This window comes from Typopeltis vanoorti, chromosome 22, assembly GCF_054136105.1.
Source record: "Typopeltis vanoorti isolate ZY-2024b chromosome 22, IOZ_Tvanoo_1.0, whole genome shotgun sequence".
NCBI classification, from domain to species: Eukaryota; Metazoa; Arthropoda; class Arachnida; order Uropygi; family Thelyphonidae; genus Typopeltis; species Typopeltis vanoorti.
Window position 1 is genome coordinate 2,026,327 of NC_143570.1, and position 19,895 is coordinate 2,046,221.

Here is a 19,895-nt window from a genome sequence, read left to right on the forward strand (position 1 = left end):
TGTTTTATGTCCATGTCCTGAGCAGAAATCCAACAGGTAATTGCCATTATTATTAATTTTACTCTTTTCTCTAAATTTTCCCAAAACATTTTTGTATGTCCGACAATCATTTCCTACTCTGCTATTTAGATCCCCAACAAGGACCGATTTTTCATTGTGTTAGTTACTTTCTCTAAAGCCTCAAAAAATTCTTCCACTTCTACCTTAGTAGAACCTTCTGTGGGGCCATAAGCACAAATAAGTCTCATTGTCCAGCTCCCCATTCTCATATTTGTCCACATCATTATACTTGATATCACCTGCCATTTAAGAAGATTAGCCTTGTATTTGGTGTTGAATACAATGGCTACTCCTTCTTTTCCTTGATTGTCATGGAAAAGAAGCCCTCGATGCCAGATCCTATCAAAAGCCTTGGAGATGTCAAGAGCAACAGCACATGTTTCTCCACACCATTCCATGGAATGGATCCAGAGGTACGTGATATATGCCAGGAGTTCTTATGTGGATGTAGATTGGCAAAATCCATATTGGTGGTCACTAATTAGATAGCAGTTCTTAAGCTGTTGAGGAAGTTGACTGTTGATAATCTTCATTTTTAGACATAATTGAGGTTAGAGCAATAGATTGATAACTTCATGGTACACATTTATCATCTTTTTTTTTGGGGGGGGGGGGGTATATGAGCTGTCTTCCATGCCGTAAGGTGGATGCCAGCTGAGTACAGTTTAGTGAGCAAATGATAAAGAACAGGGGTCCAGGAGCACATCTCTTGAAGGTGGCAGTTCCATCAGGACTGCCTTTATGGTATCCAAGTTATTCAGAAACCTGAAACAAGCCTTGCTCGAGGAACCAAACAGGACGGTAACCACTTCAGATCCCCAGTAAGCAAGGTGGTGGTATTTCACTGTGCAATGTAAGTGATCTATTACCTAGGTCTAATTGGCATTTACTCCAACTAGGAAGCTATCCCTTTACAGAGGGAATACTCACTCTTGCCACAATCCCTTTAGTAGAAACAATCCACATCACAAGAAAGCCTGGTTGACTTGACCAGAAGAGGCCTGTATATTGCACATCACTGACCTACTTTGCTAAGAATATCAGTAGGGTGACAACATGTTTTGGAGCCTGTTTTAAAACTTAGAGTTGGAGGAAAGAATACTGTAAAAAGAATAAGAGATGATAAAAATGACATAAAAACTTCAAGATCAAGATGTTCTGGGTCTGGAATAATTACTCTGAAGGTTTATTAAATGAGGTAGGCAATGAAGAACAGTAGTAGAAAGAATTCAAGAGGAATGTAATATCAGGCATGTGAATACTTGAGGCAGATAAAACCATCAGAAACTTGAAATATAAAGATAACTGGAATAGATGACATTTGACCATAATGTAATATAGGTAAAAAAAACCTATATTACATTAGTGCTGTGGATGGGCTGAAGATATTTTTTCCTATCTTCATATATGCTAATTGCTCAACTAGCCAGGCTGAGTGGTTAGCATATCAGCTTAGGTGAACTGGCCAAATGTAGATACTTGTTATATTACTGTGATTTATCAACTATTTTTGCTAATTAATCTGATACTGATGAACCATATTTGACCTGAGTGTAATTTATTTCACCAAGTTTTTCAGTATACTTGTATAAATCTTAACTGCAAAAACATTCAGTAAGAAAATTCCTCTGTTATCCTTCCCAATTTTATTTCCCTTTTTTAAAATAATGTGGATACTATGAGAAAGAGAGAGCTCTATTGCAATCAGCCAGAATTTAACCTTCTCATCAGGCTTTCTAAATTATGCAGTTAGAAAGCCTGATGAGAAGGTTAAATTCTGGCTGATTGCAATAGAGCTCTCTCTTTCTCATAGTATCCACATTATTTTAAAAAAGGGAAATAAAATTGGGAAGGATAACAGAGGAATTTTCTTACTGAATGTTTTTGCAGTTAAGATTTATACAAGTATACTGAAAAACTTGGTGAAATAAATTACACTCAGGTCAAATATGGTTCATCAGTATCAGATTAATTAGCAAAAATAGTTGATAAATCACAGTAATATAACAAGTATCTACATTTGGCCAGTTGAGCAATTAGCATATATGAAGATAGGAAAAAATATCTTCAGCCCATCCACAGCACTAATGTAATATTTTTAGATCTGGTTAAGGCATATAACAAAGTGCCAAGGAAAGAGCTGTTCAGAATGCTGCAGACATGATAATGGAATGGATAATCACGCATAGGTATATTGAAATTGTTTGTCAGCAGTTAGATTGAAAAAAAAAAAAATACAGGAAGATAGTTTGATGTAAAATTAGGTGCATGACAAGGGGACCCACAGTTCAACTGTTATTCATCATTTATATCAGTCAGATTATGAAGAAAAACTGCATTCAATCTGATATCAAAATTATAGATATTCAACTTGACTCTTTACTTTATATTGACATTATACTCTTAAATAAATCAATCCAGTACAAGTTTCTGTTATTCTTTAAATAAATACAATAACTGCTGTAAGACATTTAGCATGAAAATCCACAATAACATGACAAATACTAAGAAAATAGGTGGGAACATGGAAAATGCCAACTGGAATGGAAAACTTACAGAACAAGCAAAATATTTCATCTATTTATGCATAATTTTTTAGTGAAGTCTGATATGGTAGGGAGCTAGTTGAATAAATTTATATGAAGTAATAGAGAAATCAGCAAACACTCTCATCTAGCATTTATATACATGATAGTGTTCAAACCATTGGATCTGAAAGTTAGGTTAGAAATAAAGCAGTTAATCAAAATCTAGTTAATTAACCATATAAGTTTTGAGAAAAATTAGGGAAGTAAGCAGAGGATATCAGTGACAGAATCTACTAAAAATGAAGATATTAGGAAAGAACTTGACATTCTTAGCATTCAGAATCATGTGTACATAACTAATTTAAGGTAGTATGGTTAGCAAAACAGGTGTTTGATGGTAGTTAAAAAATAAATAAAATAAAAAACTAAGAAGATCTAGATGGATTGATGCATTTAGAAGACCAAACTATAAGATCTGACGGTCAGAGCTGTTGTAACTCATTAGGCAACTAGGGCAATGCCTAGAAGCAGCCAGTTTGAAGAGTGACAGAAACCAGAAAAATTGCCTCTTAACTTTAAAAACACCATATTTTTATTTTGCAGATTTTCTTGTATTTAGAGGTGGCAAAATAGTGCTTGCCTAGAAGTTGCATGTACCTTAACAACGGTCCTGCTGACAGTCCTGACAAATAACAGGCTAATTTGGATGAAAATTGTTGAAAGAAGTTAGTAATGATGTAAATTTAATCATAATAGTACTATCATAGAATCCTGTACATTCCTAGAGGATGCATATCAGAAGTCGTGGATGATGATGAAGTATTTTGCAATCAGTTACTATCCTTCATAAATAGCTTAAAGTGTGAAACATTATGTATAAATTAAATTATAGTATGAATAGTACAAAGTTGTCCCAAGCTGTTGAGTTGATTAAAATGATAAAATTGAGTAATACCATTTTTTAATGTTTTTTTTTATATTAGGTTCTCATGCTTCAGTAAATCCCACATTAAATTTTGTTGTATATGTTCCTCCCCAGTCACAGTCTCCGTTACAGATATATGATGAAAAAGGTAAGGTTCTACTTTTAAATTTTTTAAATTTCATTTTACTTAAAATGTATTGCATATATTGTAATGAATTTTATTTATTTATTTATTTTTCTTTTTCTTTCCGTGTGTGTGTGTGTGTGCATGTACACGCGACTACTAGCAAGTTTCCTCAAGTTTTCTAAAATGGAAGAGTAGAAGGAAAGATACTACAAGGAAGACCTAGAAGGAAATAGATAGAAAACATCAAGAATATAAGTAGTCTGAAATCTTACAGAAATTAAATAAATTGGCTGCCAATATATTGGACTGGAAAGTTATTGTTCAGTAGCCTCAACCCACCTTAGGCAGATGAGGACGAGGATGAGTCATAAAAAAAATCCACATGTCAGGTGATTACCCCTCACACCAACCATATCCCATGGAGCACCAACTCGGGAAAATTTGTCTCAGATTGATTTTATCCCTCATGTTGTAATGACTGATTTTAACAAAAAAAAGTTTGAAATTAACAGATAGGTTAATTACCAAATTAAAAACATAACAAAGCAGAAGAATCTGGTGTCATTATTAGTATCTCTGTGGTCATTAAAGTGTTGGAGAGGCTAATCATAGTCTACATCCAGATGTGGGTAGATAGTCGTTTGATTCTCTATAAGAGGACAGCATGCCTTTTGTTAAAGGTAGGTCATGCTCTAGTTATTTACTCATCTTTTATTATAGCGCAACCGGGGAGAATATCGTTATACTTCTGGACTTTGTCAAAGCATGTAACAGGATTCTAAACGGGTAGTTATTATGCAAATTCAGAGGGATAGGTTTACAGTATAAGCTTTGACATGAATAATAGTGTGAGAAAAGGTTTACAATATAAGATTTGACATGAATAATAGTGTGAGTAAATGACAGAGTGTGAAGGTGCTGAGTCTAAGAAGGAGGGTGACTGGTTGGGTACTACTGGGTTATGTACTTAAGCCATTTTTCTTTAATTTGTATATTAGTGATATTAGGATGGACAGTAACACTTTTTTTTTTGTTGATTAAGCAAAAGTTGAGAGAGTGATAAATGACATATTTGATATATGATCTTTGCAGGCATCTGAATGAAATGATTCGGTGTAAAGCTTAAAACGAATGTCAGTTCACTGTTGCTAAGTGCAAGTTTATGCATTTTTGGCATAATGATATTGCAAGCAGAATTTTATATTAACAGTAATCATTGGTGTTCAGAGCTCTAACTAGTTTCCTCTTTTCTGCCTTAATCCAGCATACAGAGAGAAAGACAGGCAGGCCAAATCATTTACTTTTATTGATGATCGAACCCAAATTATTCATGTGCATACCAAATAGCCCTAACCACTTTCCAAACATTTTGATTTCCCTCACCATTGATCACTATGTATGCTATATAAGTTTTATCTCCACCGTGCAGCTCACAGCTTGGAGATAACTCCAGTTATCTAGCTTTGACACTTTATCAACTTCCATATTTCTTGAAAATATAAGTGCTTTATTATGATCAGACAGTGTAAATAATAGCTCATGTTTATATCAAAGTTGTTTTGTTCGTTTAAAGTGTCACATTGAGCATATGATTGCAAAGTACGAGAACAATTTTTTCTATTAACTGTTGGATTTAATACACTTCTTTTTTTGTACAAATCTATACTTCCACTTACTGTTTAATGAAAGCTAGTGCAGTTATGATTATCACTTATGCTTTTATTTTTTTATAGTTTTTTAGTGTTGCTATCAAATGCATGAATTGATATGATATAATTGAATTGGTAAAAAAATATGAATTGAATTTACTGAAAGATTTTAAATATTAAATAATTTTTTAAAAAATTAAAGCCACCTGAATTCTTTTTCTAATCTAAATGTACCTTGTTGGACATTTTAAACACTCAACCCAGATTTAAACAATATATTTCCAGTATATTAAATTGACCATGTTAATAAATTTTAAATTCTTAACATCATACTTTCAGATTATCACAAGACCAGTATTTAAAAGTGTCTGATAAAAAAAAAAAAAAAAAAGCTGTAACTATTAGGAACTATTGCTTTTCTCCATGAATGCTTCCAATAGCTAACTAAATTTATTTATCATTCTTCATGCTTCTATGATCTCTCTCATAAAAATGAGAAAGCCATCTCAAAAGTTTATAGACTGCTGTTATATCACTCCCTCTTTCTTCTGTCTACCTGTGTCTTCAGTCCATGTATTTTCACTCTGTCCTTATATTTCATCATCATCATCATCATCAAATTCCTGCCATGTACCCTCAAGGGGTGTACAGGATATGACAGTACTACATGAAAAAATTACATCATTACTAACTTCCTATCTACAATTTTCCTCCATATCAGTCTGTTACTTGTCAAGACTCCAACATTATCAGATCTTATATTTCTATCGTCTAAGGCACTTTGTACCGTATCAATCCACCTATATCTTGGTCTTCCTCTGGGTCGTTTTCCTGCCAACCTGGCAGAGAACACTTGTTTTGCTAATCTTTCCTCTCCCATTCTATTTAAGTGACCATACCATCTGAGATTAGCTCTGCTAACGCATTCCTGGATGCTGACAATGTCAAGTTCTTTCCTAATATCCTCATTTTTAATATGATATTGCCATTGATGCCATCTGTTCACGCCTCTAATCTTTCTCAGGACTCTCATATCTGCGGTCTCTAGTCTTTGGTCAAGTGTTTTACTTCTGGCCCAGCTCTCAGATCCATAAGTTAAAATTGGTTTGAACACAGTCTTGTATACAGCTAATTTAGTGTTCCGACTAATTTCTTTCTTATTCCATATGAATTTATTCAATTGACTTCCCACGATACCAGCTTTGCTGATTCTGTTGTCTATTTCTATATTTAGTTTACCATCTTCAGTAAAAATTGTGCCTAAGTAGCTGAAATGTTTTACTTGTTCCACAGGTTCTCCATTCACAACACAGTTGACATTTTCAATGATTCTGCCTATTTTCATTGTCTTTGTCTTTTTATTGCTGACCTTCATACCATATCTATTACAACAGCTATTCAATTTAGTCAGAGAATCTTGCAGACTTGTAGCGGATTTATTTAGAAGTATAACATCATCCGCATAAAGCAAAGAGCTGACATTAACATCTCCAATTTTGATATCAGGTTTAATACCGCTTTCCTTCATAATGTGATCCATATAGATAATGAATAACAGAGGGGATAATGTACATCCTTGTCTCACACCAGATTTAACATTAAACCATCTTCCTGTACTTCCTTCAATTCTAACTGCTGACTCACAACTCAAATAAAGACTAAGTATTGCTTGATATAATGCCCCATTGACACCATATAACTGCAGCGTATTGAATAGCTTCTCTCTTGGCACCTTGTCATATGCCTTTTCCAAATCGACAAAACTTAAATACAGATCTTTGTTATATTCCCATGCTTTCTCGACTATTTGTCGTAAAGTGAAGATCTAATCCTGACAGCCTCTATTTGGCCTGAATCCAGCTTGTTCTTCACCAAGCTTTTCTTCCACAATTCTTCTCAACCGTTTCTCAAGTATACTTGCATAGATCTTGCCAGGAACACTCAGTAGGGAAATACCTCTGTAATTCTCACATTCAGTTTTATTTCCCTTTTTATATATGGGTACTATGAGAGCTCTACTCCAATCATCGGGAATTCGTCCCTCTGTCCAGGCTTTCTGAACTATGCAGTGCAGCCACTGTAAGACTCTTATACCACCATACTTCAGCATTTCTGGTCGAATATCATCTACTCCTGCATTCCATAATCCCAATATCATCTTTTTAATTCTTCTTGATCCCTTTTGAATCCAGTAGACCAAATCTTACACAGTAATCCAGGTGTCATATCAAGGCCTTATAAAGAGGCAAAATGACTTCCATATCCTTACATGTCAATGTTGTTTCAACATTGCAATTATCTTCTGAGTTGCATTTGCAATTTTTATTATGTGATCTTTGAACTTCAACAGTCCATGACTTCAGGATCTATACCCTCATTAAACATAATCCCACCAGTATAATATTCTGTGGAATATCACATCACACCAAAGTGCATTGCTTTACGATTACTAACATTGAATTCACAATCATTATCATTTGTCCACACTTGCAGCTTATTCAAATCACCCTGTAAATGCTATATATCAGTAACATCTGATTGCCACGCCTATCTTTGCATCATCACCAAACAGATAAAGATCTCCTGTCAGTCCCTCCCCAATAGCATTAATGCATAAATGAAACAACAGTGATCTAAGGACTGATCCCTCGGGTATACTACTGGTCACCTTAATTAAATCGGGCAGATTCACTTCTCCTATATACCACTTTCTGATACCCATAGTGTGTCCCAGGGATCAGTCCTTGGAACACTGTTGTTTAATTTATAGTTCATATTTCATTCCTATATTCTCTGTTTATGCAACAACCTTTCACATAATAAAATAGACAATTAAGTATAAAAATTCTTCAATATTTCTAATGTGTTAATTAGGACACAGACTATAGGGCTATGTGGAGTGTATGGCTGAAGCACCTAAGGCTATGAGATCAGTATATGTGCATTAATTGCATGTGTTCTTCTGGCTGGTTTGTGAAACCTGAAGAAACACAAGCTAGATTCAGACCAGAAATGGGTTCTCAGATCCCATTTTCACTTTCAGACGAATAGTTTGAGAAATCGTAATATAACAAGGATCTACATTTAAGTTTCATACATCTGGAAAGGCTTATCACAAGGTACTGAGAGAAAAGATTTTGAAAACACAACATATAGTCTATATTTAAGCTGTAAATGAGCAATTGAAGGAATGCAGAGAACCGACCAGGGCTTCTGACCTAATGTCCAATCCTCACCTTCTCGTGGTGCACCCTGTTGGGTATCCACTTGGATACTGAATGAACGAGGATGGGCTGGCAATTTGGGATTTAGCCGACCAAATTGTATTCTTATTGGTTAAACCAAAATAAAAAATGATGGTACAACATGACAAAATTTCATGCCGGCTGGGGCGTCGTCTGGTTAAACAAGGCCCCCGTTGTTTTTGCCAGGGAACCAGGACGAACAGCGAAAAGTCAGCTACTGGAACAAATCTGAAAACACACCCCCAACTTGACATCACCAGAGTTAAAGAACGGTACTATCAACGTAAGAAGTCTGAATGGCAAAGAAATGGAGCTAGGAGAGGAATTAGATAAGTACCAGATGGACATAATAGGAGTGACTAAAACAAAAAAGACCAAAACTGGTGAGATCTTTCTGAGCAATAAATACAAAATGTTATATTCAGTAAATGACAATCAAGGAAAAGAAGGAGTAGCCATAGTATTCAACACAAAATACGAGGCTAATCTTCTTGAATGGCAGTCAGTCTCTCAAGTAGAGTAATGTGGGCAAATATGAGAATGGGGAACTGGAAAATGAGACTTATTTGTACCTATGGTCCCACAGAAGGTTCTACTAAGGTAGAAATGGGGGAATTTTTTAAAGCTTTAGAAAAAGCAACTGACACAATGAAAAAGGAAAAGTTGGTCCTTGTTGGGGATCTAAATAGCAGAGTAGGAAATGATTGTGAAAAATACAAAAATATTTTGGGAAAATTTGGAGAAAAGAACAAAGCTAATAATAATGTCAAATATCTGTTGGATTTCTGCTCAGCACATGGACTGGTTATTACTAACACCATGTTCCAACATAAAAATGTGCACAAATTCACATGGAGAGAAGAGGCTAGGAATAAGAAAAGTCTCATTGACTATGTTATTGTTGATAGTGATGTTTTCTCCCTGGTGCAGGACACCTGAGTGTACAGAGGATTTGAAATTGGAAGTGATCACTATTTAGTCTTGAGCAGGATAAAATTGAATTTCATATTGAAAAGAATAACATGTAAGAAAGTTTTAAAGAGAATAAAAGTTGAGCAGCTCTCAGATGTGAACTATAGACTAAAATACACAAAGATTATTAACACGTTCGCTGCCAACTACAAGTATACTCGTAGTGGGTAAACCTGCTTCACAAGCCAGCTACGAGTATACTCGTATGATGCTTACCGTCGGGAACGAGATTATTGTAGTAACCTTGAAGAAGTGAAAATGCTTGGCTTGTTGGGGCTAGCATCAAAACTGTGTATTCTCATAGACCATATATGCTCTGTACAAGCCAACTACGAGTATATTCGTAGGATGCTTACCTCCGGTAACAAGATTATCGTACTGACCTTGAAGAAGTGAAATTGCTCGGCGTAGGGGAACAGACCATGCCGAAGTAGCGTGGCAGCGAACGTGTTAAAGAAAAAATGAAAGAGTTTGAGAACAGGAATCAAACCTTGGAGATTCAGTGGCAAACTCTGAAGAAAACATTGATTGATTCTGCCAGAGAGGCATGTGGTGAAGTTGTCTGCAAGGATAAAAAAATCAGAACTCCCTGGTGGACACAGGAAGTTAAAGAGGCAGTGAAGGAAAAGAAGAAAGCATATCAAGAAGTTCCTGTCAAATAAGTCAAATTGTGCTCTTAGAGAATACAGAGACAAATGCAAGAATGCCAAACACTGTGTAAAACTAGCTAAACAAAAGTCATGGGAGGACTTTGGCAAAAATATAGAAAATAAATATCAAGAAGGTGGCAAAATATTCTGGAGGTTGTTGTGAAGAAGCTTAGGAATGGAAGAAAGAGTGCTGTAAAAGGAGTTAGAGATGATAAAGGTGACATAAAAATGGGAGAAAAAGATATCCTTGAAGTATGGAGTAATTACTTTGAAAAACTGCTAAATGAAACAAGCAGTGATGACAGCACAGTGATAAAAAAAACAGTCACCAGGCATGCAGTCAGGAATACATATCCATACTTGAAGTAGAAAAAGCCATCAAAGGCTTGAAATGTGGAAAGGCAGCTGGAGTAGATGATATTCGACCAGAAATGCTGAAGTATGGTGGTATAAGAGTCTTACAGTGGCTGCACTGCATAGTACAGAATACCTGAACAGAGGGACGAATTCCCAATGATTGGAGTAGAGCTCTCATAGTACCCATATATAAAAAGGGAAATAAAACTGAATTTGAGAATTACAGAGGTATTTCCCTACTGAATGTTCCTGGCAAGATCTATGCAAGTATACTTTAGAAACGGTTGAGAAGAATTGTGGAAGAAAAGCTTGGTGAAGAACAAGCTGGATTCAGGCCAAAAATAGAGGCTGTCAGGATCACATATTCACTTTACGACAAATAGTCGAGAAAGAATGGGAATATAACAAAGATCCGTATTTAAGTTTTGTCGATTTGGAGAAGGCATATGACAAGGTGCCAAGAGAGAAGCTATTCAATACACTGCAGTTATATGGTGTCAATGGGGCATTATATCGAGCAATACTTAGTCTTTATTTGAGTTGTAAGTCAGCAGTTAGAATTGAAGGAAGTACAGGAAGATGGTTTAATGTTAAATCTGGTGTGAGACAAGGATGTACATTATCCCCTCTGTTATTCATTATCTATATGGATCACATTATGAAGGAAAGTGGTATTAAAAATGATATCGAAATTGGAGATGTTAATGTCAGCTCTTTGCTTTATGCGGATGATGTTATACTTCTAAATAAATCTGCTACAAGTCTGCAAGATTATCTGACTAAATTGAATAGCTGTTGTAATAGATATGGTATGAAGATCAGCAATAAAAAGACAAAGACAATGAAAATAGGCAGAATCATTGAAAATGTCAACTGTGTTGTGAATGGAGAACTTGTGGAACAAGTAAAACATTTCAGCTACTTAGGCACGATTTTTAGTGAAGATGGTAAATTAAATATTGAAATAGACAACAGAATCAGCAAAGCTGGTATGGTGGGAAGTGAATTGAATAAATTCATATGGAACAAGAGAGAAATTAGTCGGAACACTAAATTAGCTGTATACAAGACAGTTTTCAAACCAGTTTTAACTTATGGATCTGAGAGCTGGTTCAGAAGTAAAACACTTGACCAAAGACTAGAGTCTGCAGATAGGAGAGTCTTGAGAAAGATTAGAGGTGTGAACAGATGGCATTAATTACAATATCATATTAAAAACGAGGATATTAAGAAAGAACTTGACATTGTCAGCATCCAGGATTGAGCTAATCTCAGGTGGTACGGTCACTTCAACAGAATGGGCGAGGAAAGATTAGCAAAACAAGTGTTCTCTGCCAGGTTGGCAGGAAAACGACCAACAGGAAGACCAAGATATTAGTGGATTGATATGGTACAAAATGCTTTAGACGATAGAAATATAAGATCGGATAATGTTGGAGTCTTGACAAGTAACAGATTGATTTGGAGGAAAATTGTAGATAGGAAGTTAGTAATGATGTAAATTTTTCATGTAATACCATCATATCCTGTACACTCCCTTGAGGGTACATGGCAGGAATTTGATGATGATGATATATATGATCTAACAGCCCTGACAAATGACAGATTAATTTGGATGAAAATTGTTTATTTGGATGTTAGTAATAAAAACATATTATGTAGTACCAGGGGGACTCTGGGTAGCCCCTGAGTTTCAAAACGTTTCAAATAACTTGACAAAAATCATGACACAAAAACGTTACAAAAAAAGCTTATCATTTTATATTATAGAGTAGATTTTGTGCACTTCCTGATGGCATGTGTCAAGAATTTGATGATGATGATATTACTTGACAAATTTGAACATAAGATATGACAATCATTTAAACATAATACTGATTTAACTGCATAAATATTTTATTGGCATCAAGTGCTATCATAGGCATTCTCCTTGTTTATATGTACTTCCAAAATTCCATATATAATAAAGAATATATCCCATTATGTCCTGTGGTGGACTACATTGGCTCTCCATATTATAGAATTGCTAAATACCTTTCTAAATTGCTTTTGGAATTCATAGGAAAGTCTTCTTCATTTATCAAAAATAGTTCTCATTTCAAAGATATGCAATCTTCATCTTTACCTGGGTGATTTATTTTTAGCCTAGATATTGTGTCCTTATTCACAAATGTTTCTTTTGACCAATCACTTAACTTCCTCAAACAAGACTTTCCAGCTGATTGTCAGTCTATTTAACTTTGTCATTCACTGTGGCTACTTCACATGGTAAAATAAAGTTTACCAACAAATTGAGAATACATCAATATGTAGTCCTCTTTCATCCATACTAGCTAACTATTTAATGGAATGGTTTGAACAATGGATACTGAATAGCATTCTTGCTTAACTGTCCTTATGGTACAGATATGTTGATGTTTTCATGATTTGGCATGAGTCCCTACAGATCTACAAGAGTTCATGAATAAGATCAACACTTTTCACCATCATATCCACTTCACTCTTGAGTTAGAAGAGAACAATCAGATTGCCTTTTTTAGATCTTATTACTTCATCAACCAAGATGGTAACCTTCATTTCTCAGTTTTTAGAAAGAATGCACATACTGGACTTTATATTCATCCTCTGTCACACCATCATAATTTTCAAAATGTTGTACCATCATTTTATATTTTGGTTTAAGCCAATAAGAATACAATTTGGTCAACTAAATCCCAAATTGGCAGCGCATACTCGTTCGTTCAGTATCCAGGTAGATATCTAACAGGGTGCACCACGAGAAGGTGAGGATTGGACACCATTAGGTTAGAAGCTCTGGTCTGTTCTCTGCATTCCTTTAAGGGCTGTGTGGAGGTTTCCTCTCAGTTATTCAGCTTTGACCTTTAAACACTCCCTAACAGACTGATTTGGAAGAAAATTTTAGATAGGAAGTTAGTAATGATGTAAATTTTTCATCTAGTACTATCATATCCTGTACACCCCTTGAGGATGTGTGGCAGGTATTTGATGATGATGGTAATTTTCAAAAATCTGGTTAACACTCTCTCTCTCTCTCCACTGAAATATTGCTGCTCTCTCAAGAAATAAATTACATCAAGTCCATCTTCCTTACTAATGCCTGTACTGAATTTTATGTCAACAAGATAATTGATTATTATTGAGTTCCCTGTTGTCTGCCTCTCATTGTGTGATAGTGATACAGAAGTGGTTCATCATGTCACCATTCCTTATGTTAAAAGTGTCTTGGAAGATATAACCAAACTGCTTAGATATGTTGGCCTACAAGTGTCCTTTCATTCCATCAACAAGATATCTACTTTAAATTATACATATTTGGTCATAAAATACTTAAAAGCGAGACTTTTTGTATGGTTATGAGACCATAGGTACTTTATTAATATAATCCTGCCTACTAGTTTCGCTAGCGACTGTCTAGCTTTGTCAAGGCTGAACGGTACACACAAAAAATATGAGAGAATACAGAAACGTTGCTAACTGTTAGGCAGTTAGCAAAGTTTGAAACTATGCATGCATGTGTTGAGAAGCTTCGGTCAGTATCATGGATACGTGTTGTATGCACACGTGTTACATGGTTTTTTGCGTATTGTAGTTCTGTTAAACTGAGTGAGTCGATTAAGTTTTTCCATATATCTTTCAGTATGGCACCCTCATTTCTGTTGAGGTTGTGACCCGTTCTTAATACCACTGCCACCTCCTTGAAAATTCTGTAACCGTAATCATCATCCAAATACAGCATGGAGCTATTCTTCCAGTCAATTGCATGGTTGGAAGTTGTAAAGTGATGTGCCAAGCTTGAGGAGACTGTCCTGTTGTGATTGACATCCCCAACATGCTCCTTCTGTCTGATTTCCAGGCTTCTTGAAGTTTGCCCAATATATGAAAGGCCACACATACATGTAATTCTATAAACACCTGAATATTTGAAAAATGGTACATTGTCTTTAGAAGATCTTAATACTTATCTGATGGTAGTGGTAGGCTTAAATACCACTCTGATGTTGTGAGATTTTAACATTCTCGCTAATCTTGAAGAGACTGAATCTACATAAGGAATGACTACTGTCGAAGCGTACTGGGTGACTGTTCCTTGTTGTTGGAGGTTGTTTTTATAAAGGAACTTGATGATGTTTGTAGGAAAACCATTCTGCGATAGTGTTATAGCAATTTGAGGAAGTTCTGTCTGTACCTCTTCTTCGTCTGAAATAAACGTTTTGGCTATGTTCCACAACATGTGAATGACCAAATATGTATAATTTAAAGTAGATATCTTGTTGATGGGATGAAAGGACACTTGTAGGCCAACATATCTAAGCAGTTTGGTTATATCTTCCAAGACACTTTTAACATAAGGAATGGTGACATGATGAACCACTTCTGTATCGCTATCACACAATATCTACTTTGCTAGGCTCAGCTAAAAATAAGTTTCCACCTTTGATTCACCCTGAAGTGTATCAAATTCCTTGTCAGCATGGATTATTATATTTTAGCCATGCAGCATGATGAACATTTAGACTATGTTAAGTTCACTCACCCAGAAGAATCAGGACTTGCAGAACATACAGAAATAATTGGGATGATTTGTCAGTTCACCACTAGGCACTGAATCCTTTAAAGTAAAAATTAAGGTTCTCCATAAAAGTAATAATCTTTTAGAACATCTACACAAAGAAAGTTGTGAAACTTTGCTACATCAACTGGATCTAAATAGAAATGATGGGCTTAAGTTATCCCTCTTGTGGGAAATAGTTCTTTACAAGATCCAGAATTAATTTTATTTTAATTAATTTTTTTAAATATCTTAAAGTTATTTTTACTACACCTTTAATTGTACTTAGACCATGGCACTACAACACATATGTGCACATTGTGCATTTCATTGTTGAATCTGGATTCAACAATGGTTTCTTCACTGGATGAAGAAACACAGGTGTATGAGGACGTGGTATTAGAGCTGTTTCACACATTGAATAAAAATTCAGAAATAGGGACTGATGGGATATCAGCATGTGTGCTATGTTCAGCTGAACTGGCTATTCTTTTGACTAGGCTGTTTAATATGTTTAATACACCTCATACTCAGAACAGGGAAGATTTCGCAGGAATGGAAGGAATCTATGGTAATTCCACTGCACAAGGGTTTTGTAAAGACTGGTGTATCCAACTATTGACCAGTTAGTATCTCAGGAGTGGTGGTGTGGATTTTGAAAAAATGGTTAGGGCTCGTATTCAGAAATGGGTTGACAGAGAATCTCTGCTTTGCAATGAACAACATGGGTTTACTAATGGAAGGTCATGTTTTAGCAGCTTGCTCTCTATTGCATTCTATAACAATGTTACCATCAAACAAGAAAGGGGAATAGATACACCAGGATACTTTTGGATTTTGCTAAGGCATTTGACAGAATACAGCATGTATACTGTTGCATAAATTGGAGAAAATGGGTTTGGGTTATAGAATATTAGCATGGATAAGAGGATGGCTGACTGACAGATATCAAATAGTGGTATATGGAAGATGCGAGTCTGAAAGATTTAAGGTAACAAGTGATGTACCACAAGGATCAGTGCTTAGTCCACTATTATTTAATCTGTACATTAATGATATTGGGAAGGATTTGACAAGCGACATACAGCTATTTGCTGATGATGCAAAGATAGGTAGGGTAATCAGGAATGCTGCTGATATGCAGTTCTTGCAGAATGAATAGGCTGTAATAGTGGGCATGGGAAAATACATGCCTGTTCAGTGTCAGTAAATGTAAAGTCATTCACTTCGGCATGATTAGATATCTAGTGTTGTATTATATTGGTAGGATTATGCTAGAAGAAACTGATGAGGCTAGGGATCTTATAGTGTTAGTAGATAGGAAGTTGTAGTTCAGGGACAATGTGGCAAAGATTGCAAATACAACTCAAAGGATAATTGCAATGCTGAAACGAACGTTCGCTTGTAAAGATAAGGATGTAATTTTGCCTCTTTACAAGGCCTTGATAAGACCTCGCTCCCTTGGCTATTGTGTGCAGGTCTGGTCTCCTGGTTTCCATTGTGATTCTGATATACTGGAAAGAGTATAAAGGAGAGTATTAAAAATGAAATCAGAATTGTGGAATACTGATTATGAAGACAGATTGAGAATTTGTAGACTGCAGACACTAGCAAACAGGAGAAAGAGTAGTGATATGATTATGATTGAGACTTACAAACTTCTAAAAGGATCATACAGTATTTCAATTGATGGAATTTTTCAATTTATGGAGCATAGGGAAAAGCAAGAGGTCATCCTTAGAAGCTGAGAATGAAGGCTGCTTAGAAGGGGTGAGGGCTAGATATTTCTCTCAGAGGGTGGTGCATGATTGGAATGGATTGCCATTGGATGTTGTGAGTGCAAGCAGTGTAAGTGAATTCAAGAATAAGTATGATAGCTGGTATGTATAGTATTTGGCCTCCCTCAATGAGTCTCTGATTCCCTGGAGGTCTCTCTTAATAATAATAATAATCTACCAGTTTCTCTCTTATTTAATTTGAAAGTCATACTGAAGATGCCCTTGATAATAAGTCTGCATTATGTTTAACTGATAATGATATTATTTTTGAGAACATTTGTAAGATCTGAAACTTAGTGCAAACATAAAAGCTTATGAGTTAATTCCCAGAAAAATAGTTCATTATAAAAATGGGTTCAAATTCTAGAACAGTATGAGAGTAGCATAAGAAGGTGTGAAATGATACTTTGAAAATTTATAAATCCTAGAAAGTAGTGCAAATTAGATTTCAATGGGAAGAATTCTTTAGAAACTTGTCCTCAACTTTTTTTACACAAGCAGAGAAGATATTTGATGTAGAAAGTCCATACAGGCGACTGCTTGATGATTCTACTAAAAAAGTGTAAGTAATGTGGTACTGTCATATAGTATTCATATTTTATGCTACAGGTTGTTCGGATAAGGCATATATAAATGGTTTTGGAAAATTTGAAGAAAAAGACCAAAGCTAATAATAACGGTAAGTGCCTGCTGAATTTTTGTTCAGGACATGGATTAGTTATTACTAACACCATGCTCTAACATAAATATGTGCACAAATTCACATGGACAAGAAGATGCAAGAAAAGTCTCATTGACTATCTTATAATTGATAGTGATGCTTTCACACTGGCTCAGGACAAGAGTATACAGAAGATTTGAAATAGAATGTTATCACTATTTAGTTTTAACCAGAATAAAATTGAATTTCACATCGAGAAGAAGAGAGTGTATGAAAGTTTTAAAATAAGCAAAGTTAAGCAGCTTTCAGATGTGAACTGTAGACTCATACACACAAACATCATTTGAGAAAAAAATGAGAGTTTGAAACCAAGAAACAAACCTTGGACATTTATTGGCAAACCCTGAAGAAAACGTTGATTAATTCAGCCAGAGAGGCATGTGGTGAGGTTGTCTGTAAGAACAGAAAAATCAGAACTCCATTGTAGACTATGGAAGTTAACACATTGACTGCCAACTATGATTTAACTCATAGTTCGCAGTCTGCTACTGAATGTCCACTACGAGTTATCTCATAGTGGCCTGGATGATCTATGATGCCAACTATGATTGTTCTCGTAGAAAATACATGCTAACTGTACGTATTGGGCATCTGTGGAAAGTCCATTCGAAGCCTTGATGGCGGTGGGAAATGAAACAAATCTTAAATAAAATGGATTTATTCAGAAAATAAAAAACTTTGTCATTTTAAACTAAAAGTTTTCTAATAGCAAAAAAAAACAAGGTATATATTAATATTGTTATGCATGATATTTCTTGAAACATTCCTCGACACATAGGGTGGGTTTTTCTTCACAAAAATATCTCTCAAAAAAAATTTTGCAAAAGAAAAAAATACTTTGCAAAAATATCTTGTATCTATACTGAATCTACACTCTGTAAGTAAACTAGTTTGCCCAAGCTGCCACAGTGAAATAATACTTAGTGATAAGTAGAACCATAAAAAGGGGCAATATGAGATAATTCATAGTTGGCATACGGAAGTACTACTTCTTTCAGGACACCAACTAAGAGATAACTAGAGCGATATTTGAGGATTTTTTTTTTGATAAAAAGTTTGTCACAAAAAGTATCAAAAAATCAAAATTCCTCATTTACCTATTGAATAAAGTAGTTTACAGAGAGTGGCATCTGGGATCAGACTTGACGACCCCTCCCCCATGGCACTCAACATGTTAAAGAGGCAGTCAAGGAAAAGAAGAAAGCATATCACAAGTTTCTGGCAAGTAAGTCGGCTTGTGCTCTTAGAGAATACAGAGAAAAATGTAAGTAAGCAGAGCACTGTATAAAACTAGCTAAACAAAAGTCATGGGAAGACTTTGGTAAGAAGATAGAATATAAATATCAAGAAGGTTGCAAGATATTTTGGAGGCTATTGTAAAAATCTTAGAAATGCAGGGAAGAGTACTTTAGATATTTGGAGTAATTACTTTGAAAGATTGCTAAATGAAACAAGCAGTGTCAGCATAGTGGTAGAAAACTCCAAACTGAAATGCAGTCAGGAATACATATCATTACTAGAAGTAGAAAAAAGTCATCAAAAGCTTGAAATGTGGAAAGGCAGCTGGAGTGGAAGAAATTCAACCAGAAATTATCAAGTATGGATTTATAAAAGCTTTACAGTGACTGCACTGCATAATTCAGAAGACTTGGTCAGAGGGTCGAATTCTGGACGATTGGAGTAAAGTTCCTAGTACTTATCCATAAAAAGGGAAATAAAACATGAGAATTACAGAGGTATTTCCCTACTGATTGTTCCAGGCAAGATATATCAAAGTATACTTGAGATACAGTTAAGAAAAATTGTTGAAGGGAAGCTTGGTGAAGAACAAGCTAGATGCAGGCCAGATAAGAGGTTGTCAGGATTAGATTTTCACTAAATAGTTGAAAAATGTTGGGAATATAACAATGATTTGTATTTAAATTTTGTAGATCTGGAAAAGGCATATGACAAGGTGCTAAGAGGAAAGCTCTTCAAAACGCTATAGCTGTATGGTGTAAATGGAACATTCTATCAAGCAATACAGTCTTTGTTTAAGCTGCGAGACAACAAAATGAGGTACAGGAAGATAGTTTGATGTTAAAGCGGTGTGAGACAAGGATTCACACTATCTCCACTGTTGTTCATTTTCTGTGTGGATCACAGTATGAAGGAAGTATGATATCAAAATTGGTATTAGTTTTTTACGTTATGCAGATGTTATCCTTCTGATTAAATCCAATACAAGTCTGCAAGATTCTTGGTCTAAATTGAATAACTGTTATAATAGATATGGTATAAAGGTGAGCAATAACAAGACAAAAGACAATGAAA

General features: G+C 35.2%; 1 protein-coding gene across 2 annotated transcripts in view; it reads left to right on the forward strand.

The window, feature by feature from the left end:
* The window catches only part of PIG-S (phosphatidylinositol glycan anchor biosynthesis class S), a 345,368-nt gene that overhangs the window by 208,627 nt on the left and 116,846 nt on the right, over positions 1-19,895 (forward strand). For both annotated transcript variants that reach the window (XM_090411921.1, XM_090411922.1), the window contains exon 9: positions 3,572-3,661. In XM_090411921.1, coding sequence (XP_090268047.1) covers positions 3,572-3,661 — 90 coding nt within the window. The remainder of the gene's footprint in view (positions 1-3,571; positions 3,662-19,895) is intronic.